We start from the raw sequence: 15434 nt of genomic DNA, 5'->3' as shown, positions 1-15434 counted from the left end.
AGGGGCATGTAGAAGGTGGGTGTGCAGGGAGTCTTCCCCACAGCCTCCTAACACTGAGCCTTGCAGCCTTTTCTTGGCATCCTCATGTCCCTGCATGCTCCACGAGACAGCACACTTCCTCCCTCCTCCACCCCCCTGCTCTACCCTCCTGCCCCCCCTTTCCCTGCCCCACCCTACTGTCCCCCCCCCCTTTCCCTGCCCCATTCTGGATTGCTCCTTTTGTTCTATGCGACAGTTGCCTGAGCAGCTGCAAACAGCAGTCATATACATGATGTGTGCCTGCTTTTGTGAATGTGTGATTTCTTCTCTCAATAAGGCTTTGGCCAAAAACTCAATGTGTTACCAGTGTTTTCATTGTGACTATCTGCAAATCAATGTATCACCTTTATGGTGAGTAGAAACCTATCTTTACATAGTATTGTCCGTCATCATCTATTTTATTTATTTCCCTTGTTTCCATCAATCGTTGCCTAACGCTTCCTATGAAACCCTCAATGTCTGTTTCTTTCAATTTAACCATGTTATGTCCCCTTAATCTCCTATCTCTTTACTTTTCTGCAGTTTGTTCAGTTTTAATCTGCAGTTCATAAGCAAATAAATTATGGTCAGAAACCACCTGTGTGCCTGGAAACGTCTTGCAGTTTAAACTCTGGATTTGCCATCTCTGTCTTACCATTATATAATCTATCTGACAGTTTCTCACGTCTCCAGGTATCTTACACATATACACGCTTCTTTCATGAGTGTTAGGAATATGAACTTCTGCCCTGTTAAGAAATTTACCAGACAGCTTCCCCTTACATTCCTTTCCCCCATGTCATGTTGTTCTACTTTTTTTACTTTTCCTACTATCAAATTATGGTATCCCATCACTATTAAGTTTTTGTTTCCCTTAACTATTTGAAAAATTTCTTTCATTTCATCATCATGGAGACACTCAGCCAACTCCGAGACAGACACTGCAGGAGAGGCATTCTGCATTGTGGTGTGATTTATTGTTAAATTTCCGAGGGGGTATGTTCCTAGAAGAGTCAATCAATATACTGCTTCCTCCTAAATACAACTTGGAAAAAAGACCAGGAACAGAAAATTGCAGAGATTCAAACTCACAAGGAGGATTATCAACAATCATTCTTTCTCTAAATCATTCATGACTGGAACAGGAGAGGCAGGAAGTGAGACTGCACACAAAGTTGTATACACCATACATCATACAGTGGCTCTCAGAGTACAGATGTAAATGTAGACACATGGTTTCAGTCCTTTCATCACTTGTATAACTAGTGGGCATATAAACTCGCACATCTACAACAACAACACATTCCTTACATGCACCAATTTTAACATGGTGAAAGGTACCTAGAATCACTGCTAGTCATTATCTTTCCCATTATACTCACAAATAGAAGGAGCAAAAAATGACTGTCTACACAGTTACATACAACCACTGATTTCTATTATCTTGTCTTTGTGATCCTTACACATGATGTACATTGGTGGAAATAGAATCATTCTGCAGTCTGTCGTAAATGCCAGTTCTCTTAACTTTCTCAATAACTTCTCATGAAAAGAACTTGTTTCACTCCAAGGAGTCCCATTTGAGTTTACAGAACATTTCCATAATACTCGCTTGTTGACTTATCCTACCAGTAAGAAAGCAGCACACCTCTCGATTACTTCGATTTCTTCCCTTAATCCACTCTGTTGGGGAATCAAAACACTTGAGAAATACTCAACAATGGGTAACGTAAGTATTCTGTATGCAATCACCTTTATAAATAAGCTAAATTTTCCAGAATTCTCCCAGTAAATTGAAATCAACCATTTGCCTTCACTGCACTTAAGTGCTTGTTCCATTCTATGTTGCTCTGCAATGTTACACCCAGCAGATGTTTAACAAATATCACTGTGTCAAGCAACACATCACTAATACTGTATTCATACATTAGAGGTTTTTTTTCCTTCTCACTTGCATTCATTTACACTTTTCTACTGCCATTAATCACATAAAACAAAAATTCTCCCCAAGTCATCTGGTAAACCTCTCACAATTACTCACTGATGAGATCTTCCCGTACACTATAGTATCATCAGAAGACAATTGCAGATTGTTGTTTATCTTAACTGTCAGATTGTCCATGGAAAATCAAACAGTGCCAGTATGGACTAATGACAATATTATGAGAAGGATAGATTGCTACTCACCATATAACGGGAATGTTTAGTCGCTGATAGACACAACAAAAAGACTGTCAAACAAGCATACTTTCAGCCAAAAAGGCTTTCATCTGAGTTAGACAACACACACACACACACACACACACACACACACACACACACACGTGTTCATGTGTGCAACTCTCACACATATAACCACACTGTGTCTGGCCTCAGCAACCAGAGACAGTGGTTTTGTGTGTGTGTGTGTGTGTGTGTGTGTGTGTGTGTGTGTGTGTGTGTGTTGTCTAATTCAGAAGAAGGCCTTTTTCGCCGAAAGCTTACTTGTTTGACAGTCTTTTAGTTGTGCCTATCTGTGACTCAGCATCTCTGCTATATGATGAGTAGCAACTATCCTTTTCATAGTATTGTTACTTTTCTTAATACTGTCAGAGTGTTTGTGTGTATATAGAGAACAAGAACGGTCCTATAAGACTCTCCTGGAGCACTTGTGATGCTACCTTTTGTACTATTAAATCTTTGAGCCACTCACGCACCATAAAATTTATTCCATATGTTTGGACCTTAATTAACCACTGTGATGGGTGCTAGCTTCATGTCTACCTTGGCTATGATAACGTGTTCACATGTTGTTCATACTAGCTTACTCCCATTCCTATTTTCTTTTTCATTATTTGAATTATTCTTGATTTTGTATTTATAACCCTGTACCCACCTGAACAGCCACCACACTTCACTAATTTCCACTATATCAAACATCAATCCATCCATCTCTCTTTTTAAATTCTCTAACCTAACTACCTGGTTAAGCGATCTAACATTCCACACTCTGACCCATAAAACACATTTTGTTTTTCTTGATGACAACATCCTCCTGAGTAGACACCACTCAGGGATCTGCAAGGGAGAGTATATTGCCTCCGTAATACTTTTGACAAGAGAATGTAATCATTATTAAGCCATGCAGTAGATTTGCATGCCCTCAGGAAATAATGGATGTAATTTCCTCTTGTTTTCAACTGCTAGCAAGGCCATGTTGGCTAAATGTTACGCTATATCAGTGAACCACAAAAAGTCATATTCTCCAAATACTGAAAATGTTGCTGGCCCTCTTCAGTAAACACAGGTTTGTTTACCCTTTACATAGATAACCCCTAAGTTGTAGCTGCACCTACAGTGTGGTTATCTGTATCACTGAGGCACACCTAAGCTACCCCAGCAAGGCCAATGATTCTTGGGTAGGGGAGGGAAATGGGTGGGGGGGGGGGGGGGGGGGGGATTATAAACACAGAAAGGTGATACTCACTAAGGTCTTTCACTGCTCTTACACTAACGGTGACAAAATGCCTATCTTCCTTTGAAAAGTTTTAGACTTTTTTATAACATTCATAATGATTTAGTACTGATAATTTTCAGAGAACTATTTTGGCACTTCCATGCGTATTATCTAAGAAAAAAGCTTCATTTCTCTGGGTGATGTCATGTAAACAAAGTGTCACACAGTCCTACATGATCAGTGCTCTTCATGTGACATCATAAAGCTTTTTCCTACAATCTCACTAAAGGTAAAACATGGGCAGCGAAGATTTTGGCCATAACTCTCAGCTTCGCTGCACTTTTCCTCCAAAGCTACACCATGCTGTCTGAGCAGAAGGAGGAGGGAGAGGAGGAACTGCAAATGAGATCCATTTAAATAGCATTGCAGTCTCACCGCATATAACTAGGTTTTATATTTCAAATTTCTCAATGACATAGATCACAAACAAAACAAATTTTCAGTATTACTAGGGTAAGTCAATTAATATCCGCAAAGTAGTTATAAAATTTTATTGTAATCAAATAGGAAACTTACAAGTACATCATTTTTCAACATAGTCTCCTTGCGTTTCAACGCACTTGGTCCATCATTGTACGAGCTTCCTGGTGCCCTCATAAAAGAAGGTACTCAGTTGAGCTGCAAGCCAAGAATGCACCACTTCGTTCAGTGCTTCAACCAAGGCAAATCGACGGCCTCTTACTGCCTGTTTGAGTGGACCAAACGAGTGAGTCAGAAGGAGCAAGATCAGGACTATATGGAGGATGATCCAGTACTTTAAATTTGAGTTTCTGGAGCGTTTGAGCAGTGTGGGCAGCAGCATGCGGATGGGCACTGTTGTGCAACAACACAACACCTTTTGACAACAATCCTCAGCGTTTGCTTCGAATTTCAGGCTTTAGCCATGTAGTAAGCACCTCACTGTAGCGAACACTGTTTATTGTTGTGCACCTATCCCCATAATGTTCCAATACTGGACCTTGTGCGTTCCAAAGAACCGTAAGCATCAGTTTTCCTGCGGACGGTTGGGTCTTGAACTTTTTCTTGCACAGCAAATTTGGATGTTTCCATTCCACACTCCACCGTTTACTTTACAGCTTGTAATGATGGATCCAACTTTTAACACCAGTAACGATCCTGTCTAAGAAGTTGTCCCCTTTGTTACCATAGCGATCCAAATGTTTTTTGCAGATGTCCAAGCGCGTTTGTTCATGCACCTATGCGAGTTGTTTTGGGATCCATCTTGCACAAACTTTATGAAACCCAAGTCTGTTGTGGATGATTTCGTAGGCAGAACCGTGACTAATTTGCATGTGCCACTTCGTCAATAATTACTTGTCTGTCTAAGAGAATCATTTCATGTAAACACTCAATGGTTTCTACATTTGTGGCGAAAAACATTCGTCCGGCTCCTTCATCATGCGTAGCACTGTGCCACCATTTCAGAATTTTTCAATCCATTCGTAGACACTCCGTTGCAACAAAATACTGTTCCCGTACTGTACTGAAAGTCTTCGATGAATTTCGGCCCCTGATACACCTTCTGATCACAAAAAATGGATCACTGAACGTTGCTCTTCTTTGGTGCAAATAGACAGTGGAACAGTCATGATTAACAGCACTGGAGTGATAACGAAACTAACCTAGCAGCTTGAAAACTGCAAAGATATAACAACAAATAAACAAAGCATGCATCATCAACGTAAAACGACAGTACTACCAAATTAAACAAAAATGTGACTAAATTGCAGATAATAATTGACTTACCCTCGTGTTTAATTATTTTTGGTACAGTGAAAACATTTTTGTCCGGTACAAACTGTCAGCATACAGACATATGCAGACAATAACAGATTTTTGCACCGAAGGTGCCACGTAATCGTGATTTATTTAGTTTCATAATCAAAAAAAGGTATTTCACACAAACATGTCAAGCAAAACATTGTAGCACTTTTGCAGCCGCATTATGGAGACGTGGAAACTGCACCAGAGGAAAGCAATGTAAATATCCTGGATAGTTTTAACATAAAAGAATTTGTGATTGAAATGGGAATTACCTTGCAGACCAATCAGTTACATCTGCATACGCATAGGGGCACTTTCAACTGCAACAGCTCAAAAACATATGTACAACTGACAGTGTCCTCAAAGCGGTCAGGAAACTTATCTCTGTAACCCTAACTAGACCACAATCAATTCTTCAATCCCAGTGTTTTCTTCAATGGTAATAACGTTAAGGAACTGGACTATGTCCCTTCCATAACATGATTTTCTTTCTAAATTCATCCGCACCAAATCAGAAAGAAGTTGTTCCACACCTGACAAATCTTTCTATGGACAATGTGCCATCAATTCTGCTCATAATGTGAGGTCTGCAATGTACTCCTGATGTTATAGTTTTCGTCACTGCACTCCTTTTTCCTCCACTAATTCAACAGTAATAAGTTTTAAATTGAAATACCATTCCAGGTTTGCCCTTGACTTAATCAATGTACTCTGCAATAATGTATAAGTCTCCAAAACTCTTCATTCAGTTCCATCGAAAACAGTTGCATGTGACAGTCGAATACTGTGTGCAACATCAGAAACTTTACTAGGCCATTAAATTTTGGGCATGCAGCTGCACAAATAAAATATCTTCTATTGATATTTTGGCTGCATATTGCCCAGCAAGACTCACTCTGAGGATGGCCAGACAATACGAGGCCGAAATATCAGCGGAATAAATTTTATTTGGGTGGCTGCATGCCCAAAATTTAATGGATTATTGATTATGCCGTGAAAAGTTGAAAATGCACAGAAATTTTACTATTTTGACCGCCAATATCTTAATGTACGCATGCCTGCAAATGTAGCACAAAGTGCTTCTTGATGTACTGACCAATGAATACCATCTGCCGGACATTGTAATTCTTTGCTTTTCCATTGTCAACTAAATCTTTAAATTCCTCCAGGTGGTCAAAGTAAGCTAGAATTGCTTCATGTACATTAAAAGAGGAAAGGAAATGTCTGACAGTACCAACGCCTTGCACAGCAACAGCAAAAATTGATGTTCGTTCTTGTTCTTGTTCCTCCTCCTCCTCTTCCTCCTCCTCCTCATTGTCACCACTGTCTCCTGCCTGTGTTGCTTCATAAGCATTTCACTTCCATCAGTTTCAGGTATGGAAGTCAGGACATCATCATAACAACAATGTCCATTTTCAGAAATATCAGTTTTGGTGCTCTATACCTCTTCCGGAGCAAGATTGTCTTCAGCGGCAACCAGTGTACCACAGCCACCCTTTGTGAAACAATTAAGCACAGTCTGCTGTGTTATAGAATTCCAGGCAGCAACAAACATGTGCATGGCCTGTATACAGCAGAGTCCCACCAATTCCTTCTCTCAAAGAATGAAATTGACTTCCCCAGAATTGCTGCTCTGTATTTAGCTCTAACTGTATTATGCACATGCTCAGATTCTGCAGATGACTTGTCCAGTTCATAGGAAGGAACACAATATTTACATTCCTCAGAAATTACTCCTTGGGAAGCACAGGACATAGGTCAATAACAAGTCCAATTTCTTCCTGCTGCACTCATCTTGGTATCCAAATGCCTGAAAAAGTTGTTAAGATTTATGATGTCTCCAGGGTTTGCTGTTGTATTCATAACTACAATGTAGCATTTTCATGTTATGTGAACACACGGGAGTTAATGGTGCAGGCAACTTTTCACTTGCATCACTATTTACACACAATAGTGCCATTACCCTTTCTTTACTTTTTTTCTTTACCTCTGTGGCATTTTTCTTCATTAACAGAATATGTTTTTTTCCTTAAATGGGGTTTTGCCAGATTATGTTTCATCAGCATTGAAAATGTTATTTGGGCGGATAGCCCTGCGTCAACTGCGGCAATGTAATTTTCATCTAATAGTTTACAATTTTTACGATCAGAGTCTCACTTTCTCCATTTACACTTTGAAAGGACAGATTATGATGTTTTTCAAAATAATTCAAGCAATTGTTTGAAAAACTGAAATTTTCATTGTCAATCTCGAGAGATTTCATAAATCTTCTCTTGCAGTATGTTTCTCTTGCAGGTATCACTACTAGGGAAGTTGAGTTATTGACTATGATATACATATGTGTCAACTGGTTGATCGCTTATTATTTACTGCATCACACAACAAAAAATTTGATCTGTGTGGAATTAAAATAGAAAGAAATCAGAAACTCATTCGAACACGTTAGGAATCACATAAAAACTGGATTTTAGTTTACAAAATATTTCAAGTTTATTCCTTACAAGAGGACTTTTACTTAAAGCACAGTTTGTTAGAAGTGGGGAAAATAACATTGTTCTTACGGGAGTTTCACCAGGACTGATGAAAAATTTCGTTAAAAGTGGGATTTCCTTAAATGTGGGTTCATCAATTCATAGTTTTACTAGTTATTGGGTGAGGTTTCTAATGGTTCTAAATAAGAGAAAAAATATTATGGTTCTATACATGAGAAAAAAGATATTATTTTAGTTTCAACGGGGTAAATAACTGTGACAAACTACTTGAAAGAAATAAGTTGCCTGCACTGGCTGTCATTCATTTCCATTTTCATTGTGTTTCCTATAATGTTCTGACCTTGTTTGCATTGTAACGAATATCACAGCTGCAACTCTCAAATGCAGTGAACCAGATTGCCTATGAAATTACATGACTGAAACCAGAAACATATGTAGCTATGGGGTCAAGCATCTTGCTTGAAGATGGCTATGCAGCCGAAACATCGTAGTATACGAAATTAAATAAAATTCCAAGCAACTTATGTCTTCCAATATTATTATTACTATTATTATTATTATTATTATTATTATTATTATTATTATTATTATTACTGTCATCATCATTCTCACTGTCATCTTTTTTTGACTGTCATTGTTCAATGAAACCGATACTTTTTCACTTATTGTAATTAATGAACCAGGATTTCATGACAATTTAACAATTACCCAGTGAAATAAACTATAAAATGACTAACAAGTGCTACAATATGTAGCATACTGTTCTAATGAAACTTTGCCTTGTCAACTAGGGGACTGATGACCTCTGATGTTAAGTCCCATAGTGCTCAGAGCCTTGTCAACTGTAACATAGTTTTTATGCATCCAAAACCAAGGAAGTTGACAACATGAAAACCAACATGTGGCATCTTTCCCATTGTTCCTTTCTTTTCCAATTCTACCACATTCACTTAGACTACATGTTTGAAACCCTTTTATAATACTACATTTCAAATACCTCCAGGTTCTTTGTTACTAGTTCTCACTCTGCTTAAGTTTTATTTCCATACAGTACAGTGTCCGATACAATTCCAGGTTTTTTATTTGATAACTTTTTCCCTCTTGAAGAATGCTTTCGTATGTCTCATGTGGTCAACCATCTTGTGTATTATTGAATTTTTGACAGTCAAATTAATTTCCTTCAACTACTGTACCCTCACTAATTTCAAAAAAATAAACAAGCGGGTGATACAATAGAGACTGGATGGAAAGGAACAAGAACTGAAACATGATACCCCAGCTTACAAACTTTAATTTTTCTTCAGAGTTGGTGTGCAAACATACGTAACAGAACTACACTGCCCCACTGCTGTGGCATTATTGGTATGATGGATGTGTCAGGTGGAGGAGGTACGATGAACAAGGAGGAGAACAAAGCAAGAGCCAAGACAGAAATGAAGGTAATACGAATATGGTACAATAGAGTGGTCAGCCTGTGGTATACAGGGTGTTACAAAAAGGTATGGCCAAACTTTCAGGAAACATTCCTCACACACAAAGAAAGAAAATATGTTATGTGGACATGTGACCGGAAGCTTACTTTCCACGTTAGAGCTCATTTTATTACTTCTCTTCAAATCACATTAATCATGGAATGGAAACACACAGCAACAGAACGTACCAGTGTGACTTCAAACACTTTGTTACAGGAAATGTTCAAAATGTCCTCCGTTAGTGAGGATACATGCATCCACCCTCCGTCACATGGAATCCCCGATGCGCTGATGCAGCCCTGGAGAATGGTGTATTGTATCACAGCCGTCCACAATACAAGCATTAAGAGTCTCTACATTTGGTACCAGGGTTGCGTAGACAAGAGCTTTCAAATGCCCCCATAAATGAAAGTCAAGAGGGTTGAGGTCAGGAGAGCGTGGAGGCCATGGAATTGGTCCGCCTCTACCAATCCATTGGTCACCGAATCTGTTGTTGAGAAGCATACAAACACTTCGACTGAAATGTGCAGGAGCTCCATCGTGCATGAACCACATGTTGTGTCGTACTTGTAAAGGCACATGTTCTAGCAGCACAGGTAGAGTATCCCGTATGAAATCATGATAACGTACTCCATTGAGCGTAGGTGGAAGAACATGGGGCCCAATCAAGACTTCACCAACAATGCCTGCCCAAACATTCACAGAAAATCTGTGTTGATGACATGATTGCACAATTGCGTGCAGATTCTCGTCAGCCCACACATGGTGATTGTGAAAATTTACAATTTGATCACGTTGGGATGAAGCCTCATCCGTAAAGAGAACATTTGCACTGAAATGAGGACTGACTCATTGTTGGATGAACCATTCGCAGAAGTCTACCCGTGGAGGCCAATCAGTTGCTGATAGTGCCTGCACACGCTGTACATGGTACGGAAACAACTGGTTCTCCCGTAGCACTCTCCATACAGAGACGTGGTCAATGTTACCTTGTATAGCAACAACTTCTCTGATGCTGACATTAAGGTTATCGTCAACTGCACGAAGAATTGCCTTGTCCATTGCAGGTGTCCTCGTCATTCTAGGTCGCGAGTCATAGGCTGGAATGTTCTGCACTCCCTAAGACACCGATCAATTGCTTAGAACGTCTTCCTGTCGGGACGACAAACGTACCACGCCACGGCTATTGCCCTGTGCTAATCCATACATCAAATGGGCATCTGCCAACTCCGCATTTGTAAACATTGCACTGACTGCAAAACCCCATTCGTGATGAACACTAACCTGTTGATGCTACGTACTGATGTGCTTGATGCTAGTACTGTATAACAATGAGTCGCATGTCAAGACAAGCACCGAAGTCAACATTACCTTCCTTCAACTGGGCCAACTGGCGGTGAATCGAGGAAGTACAGTACATACTGACGAAACTAAAATGAGCTCTAACATGGAAATTATGCGTTTCCGGACACATGTCCACATAACATCTTTTCTTTATTTGTGTGTGAGGAATGTTTCCTGAAAGTTTGGCCGTACTTTTTTGTAACACCCTGTACAAGGGGTTAGGGAGGGGGGCCTGGATATAGATAGATAGATAGATAGATAGATAGATAGAGAGAGAGAGAGAGATAGAGAGACAGACAGAAACAGATACACAGAGTGAGGTAGAGACAGACCATTAGGTTGAGTTGGTGATGAAGTACCACGCTGGGAACGGTGGGAAGAAATTTGGGAAAGCTATTCCTGATTTCAGGACATGGTAAAAGCTAGCCAAAGTTCTGATGGAGGATGTGGTTTAGCCATTCCAGTAAAAGATGATCTTGTAATTTAGTGGCAATGGTTGCAGTTTTACTAGTATGGGATTGTGATATCTCCATAGTTGGGTGAGGCCTGCTTCCAGCAAGGAAACTAAAAGTCTCTACCCATCAATCCTTCAACAAGTTACTCATAAAATTATAGCCTCCAAATATTCCACAATACCTAATGAAACACACTACTTTCTGGATTAAAGGACAGTAACAAATATTTTCTACATTCCTCACTCTCTAACAATTGTTTTTCACATGAGCAGATAGCAGAATATCTGCATTCAAAAATCTGCCCTTCCCCATGACTTTTGGAACAAAAGACTGGCAAAAACAATTGCTGGATTCCTCATCATTTACAGTTGTAATGCACAGTACTGTGCATATAAGGACAAGGGAAATGAGAGGTTGACAACAGTGCCTTTGTAAATAAACCACCCAATAACATCATTCTGGCGCACCTGTCTGCACCATGCACTTCAGGGTACATTCAGAACATTTAAAGATAATCTTCTTGGTAATATGTGTGTGGATTTGGCTATTTTGCAACAGTAGAGTTCATAATAGCTGACTTAAGGCAAAAACAGTAAGTACTACATTAACAAGCAATATATAAATATATCATAAAAAAATGCCACTGTAGCTGTACCTTGAGAATGTCTTTATTCTATCACATGACTAGTTTCGGCAACACATTTCCGCCATCCTCAGGCCCCACCACTGCCAAAAGAATATTTGATTTCCTTGCCGCATTTACAGCGGGATGCTTGTTACTAGCACACGTGGGCTAGCCTTCATTAGGAGCTTACACTCGACACCGTGTTGTCTCCAATGGGTATTGGAGAAAACACTGTGTCAAGTATAGGCTCCTGATGAATGCTAGCCCACGTGTGCTAGTAACAAGGATCCCACAATAAATGCATAAAGGAAATGAAGTCCTCTTTCGGCAATGATGGGGTGCAGAGGATTGCAGTAATGTGCCGCCAAACTACTCTTTATACTGCCTCCTGACTTACACATCATTCACATCACCACCTCACCACCTCTGCTGGAACACTGAGATGATGGAGAGAGAGAGAGAGAGTTTGTGTGTGTGTGTGTGTGTGTGTGTGTGTGTGTGTGTGTGTGTGTGTGTGTGTGTGTGTGTAAGGGGGGGGGGGGGGGCAGCATGAACGCATATGCGCACCTTTTCAGCTGAATTTACACCATAAATTTTACCCAAATGCTTAACTGTAGCAACATAACCACTGGCAGATTTGTTTACATTACCATAACTGATAAGGCAACACAAGGGTTAGCAATTTCTCAAATCTTGAGAATTACATAGAACAAGAATTAAATAAAAGCATAAGCTTGACTGAAGACTGCAGCTTACAATTTACCATTCAAAACAGTATCTATCTGTATCTCCAGTCTATTATTTCACAAGGCTGTTAATAGAGAATAACTAATATTACTATAGAACCATTAGTTATATAGTTACATAACCCATTAGGAAGTGGCATAAACATTATACCCAAAGGATCTGTAATAATTTATTAACAGTTATATCACAAAATTTGAGTTAGACACAAGAAAAGAAGCATCAAGCAGGTATCCACATCCAGTTACATACAAATATTAAAAACTGTAAATTTCGCAATAAAACATTACTCTATGAATGTGTACACAAACTGAAGCATGTGAGTTCTCACAATATTTACCTCTCCTTTTTTGTAACAGCAAATGTTACACTGTCTTCCATTTCACTTTCGTTTGATGTATCGTTAACACTTCCTGACTGTCGCACACATTCCAACCATTTCTGAACCATGAACAAGACTTTACTGTCCTGCAACACTGTTTTATTTGGAATTGGCAGTTTCACTAGTGTTTGAAGTATCTGAGGAGAAAAAGCAATGGCAATATATTACATATTTCTGCAAATAAACTGACAAGGATCATGCAAATAAATTAATTTCCTCATCACCCCGAAATCTATTACTGCAGACACACACTCAAATCGACGTAACAAAAGTTTATTTCATTTACGTCTATTTAAGCTCAAAATATTTGTATGTGGTAAATGGTATATAAACCTAGAATGGTTGACGGAAGTAAAAAACTTGTTCGCACCATACAGAAAAGTTATACATATTATGTCAGCAGGTGTGTACTGGAATCTAAAATATTCCAGCTGAATTAATATTATGCACATTTCTGGAAATCAAAAAAATTACATTATCACTAGTTTGTAACAAGCAAACGGAAATCGTTCTGATGTTGGGCCATTCATTTAAACTTAAAAATACATTAATCGGTGGTCATCAAACTGAAAGATATTTCTCAAAAAAGCTCACATGTTGCTACAAAGAGATTTTTAAATTTTGTAAAAGCATTTACAAAGCAATAAGGGACTTGTAAAAATCAGTCTGAAGACATGCAGTAACTGGGTTCTGCACCTTCCCTTTCATTATCATTACAACGTTTTCTAAAGAACACTTTAGATATATAGTTCTTGACAAACTCGGCAGTTTACTGTGACCTCAAGAAAAATAATAAAACAAAAACCCAACATCTGGCTCTTAATTGTAAAAAGCAAATCACTGTGAATTAGTGCCTCTTGATCTGTTCAATGATGTAACTGTAGTTTCGGAATTCACTAGTCAAAACCCAAAAGGAATTTTCTTCAAAAACAACATTTCTCAAGTTTTTCATTATTGTTTAATCCAAAAATGGCCTTCATCTTACTTGATTGGATTGTGTTCTTGAGAGACATGATACCATAGTTTCATTGTTCCCTCACGAAATGAATACATCCATCAGGTATAAAATGTGGCTACATGGTAAGCCCTTCATGCAGCAACATCACATACCTCAGTTTGAGAGTAATTGTTATTGCGGTGACATGTTATTTTGCACTCTAGCAAAGTTTTTCTAATGTTTCTTCATAATTTATACTACTTGCTGTTAATGCAATACATATATATAAAATGACTGTTCAAATGTTACATTGTGATCACTTTTCAGGATCTTGGCAAACAAGATGTCAGGTGAAAGAGTTAATGACCCGAATAGCTTTTGCTACAAATACTAAGCCACAAAAGAGGTTTCTAGATTCACTATCATGAAAATATATCTCCTTTTAATTGTAAGTTAGGATACTGGCACAAACTGTGCACATCACAAAAATGCTGCTCTCAATGTGCAACTAAACTACATGACTAGTACAATGGAAAAGCAAGGACAATAGGGGATTTGACACCCCTGTAATGTGGAGGAAACAAATTAACTATACAAATGACTGTTTATTCTACAGGATTCTACTGCTCTGCTTATGGAAATGAGAGGAAATGGACTGCTGAGAATGCTGGTGTTCCATCTACTGTCAACCTGTACCCATAATGAAAAAATACCTGTCCCTATTCTTCCTATCTTCTCAGACACCCTTGATTCCAATGTGATGATGTAAAGAAACTGTATAAACCAAATCACAAGACACCTGTGTGTCCAGTGAACATTCAACAGAGCTGTATAGTCACCAAACAGGAACTAAATGACAACTAGTGATCTAGGCTCACACCTTCAACATTGATATCTTCTTATAATGATGTGAAAGTATCCATGCACATTTCATAACAAACAGCACTGGACACTTTCTTCATAAAAAAAAAGACAAACTTTGTTGGGTGTGAATGTGTTTTCAATTTGTGTGCAGATGATGTTTAATGAAGACTCTAAATACAGCATACAGTGATGACAAATAGAGGTTGTACAATTCTGCACAAATTAAGATGACACATCACATCAAAATTTACAACAACTGTTTCATTGCATAAATTTTCATTTGAAAGCTGCTGCTGTGTTACTTAGTCTCCAACAAGGTTATCCGAAGTACTGTCGCTTCCTTTGTGTGACCGCTAGCTAGATGAAGTCGTAGCATTATTACAAGAGGCAATCGTCTTTGAGACAACAATCTGTGCTAGGTGTCAGTAATCATTTATTAGGTTCATTAACAGGGCCATTCAAAACATGCCTACCACTGCTACAAATTACGTATGGATTTACGCGAAATATTTTTGAAGACAATAATTTATGTATCTTTTTCAGACACCCCTTGACTCAATGAAATAAAAATCTAGTACCGCATTTTTCTGTGCCCTCATATATGAAATCTGGTGAAACATGCACAATTTTTAAAAAGTTTGTAGAGTTAAGAAAAAGAAGCATTGGCTCCTTTCTAGTCAAGGCTGCAAACTTTCCTTGGCAATAGATAATAACTTTTGGAGACTATGCTGAAAACTTATCAAAGAATGGAATGTAAAATGTCTGAAAATTAATTTCCTCCATTATCATTATAACATCAAACCTATAATCTTGCCAAAGTAGCACCAACAGATCTGAACTC

At 38.6% G+C, this 15434-nt stretch overlaps 1 protein-coding gene across 4 annotated transcripts in view; it reads right to left on the bottom strand.

The window, feature by feature from the left end:
* The window catches only part of LOC126162917 (uncharacterized), a 252238-nt gene that overhangs the window by 148524 nt on the left and 88280 nt on the right, over window positions 1-15434 (bottom strand). For all 4 annotated transcript variants that reach the window (XM_049919735.1, XM_049919733.1, XM_049919734.1 and 1 more), the window contains exon 9: window positions 12751-12929. In XM_049919735.1, the coding sequence (XP_049775692.1) occupies window positions 12751-12929 (179 nt within the window). The remainder of the gene's footprint in view (window positions 1-12750; window positions 12930-15434) is intronic.

Source organism: Schistocerca cancellata, chromosome 2 (assembly GCF_023864275.1).
Source record: "Schistocerca cancellata isolate TAMUIC-IGC-003103 chromosome 2, iqSchCanc2.1, whole genome shotgun sequence".
Classification (NCBI taxonomy): domain Eukaryota; kingdom Metazoa; phylum Arthropoda; class Insecta; order Orthoptera; family Acrididae; genus Schistocerca; species Schistocerca cancellata.
Note: the sequence above shows the minus strand (reverse complement) of the source record. Positions and strands in the feature narration are given on the sequence as shown.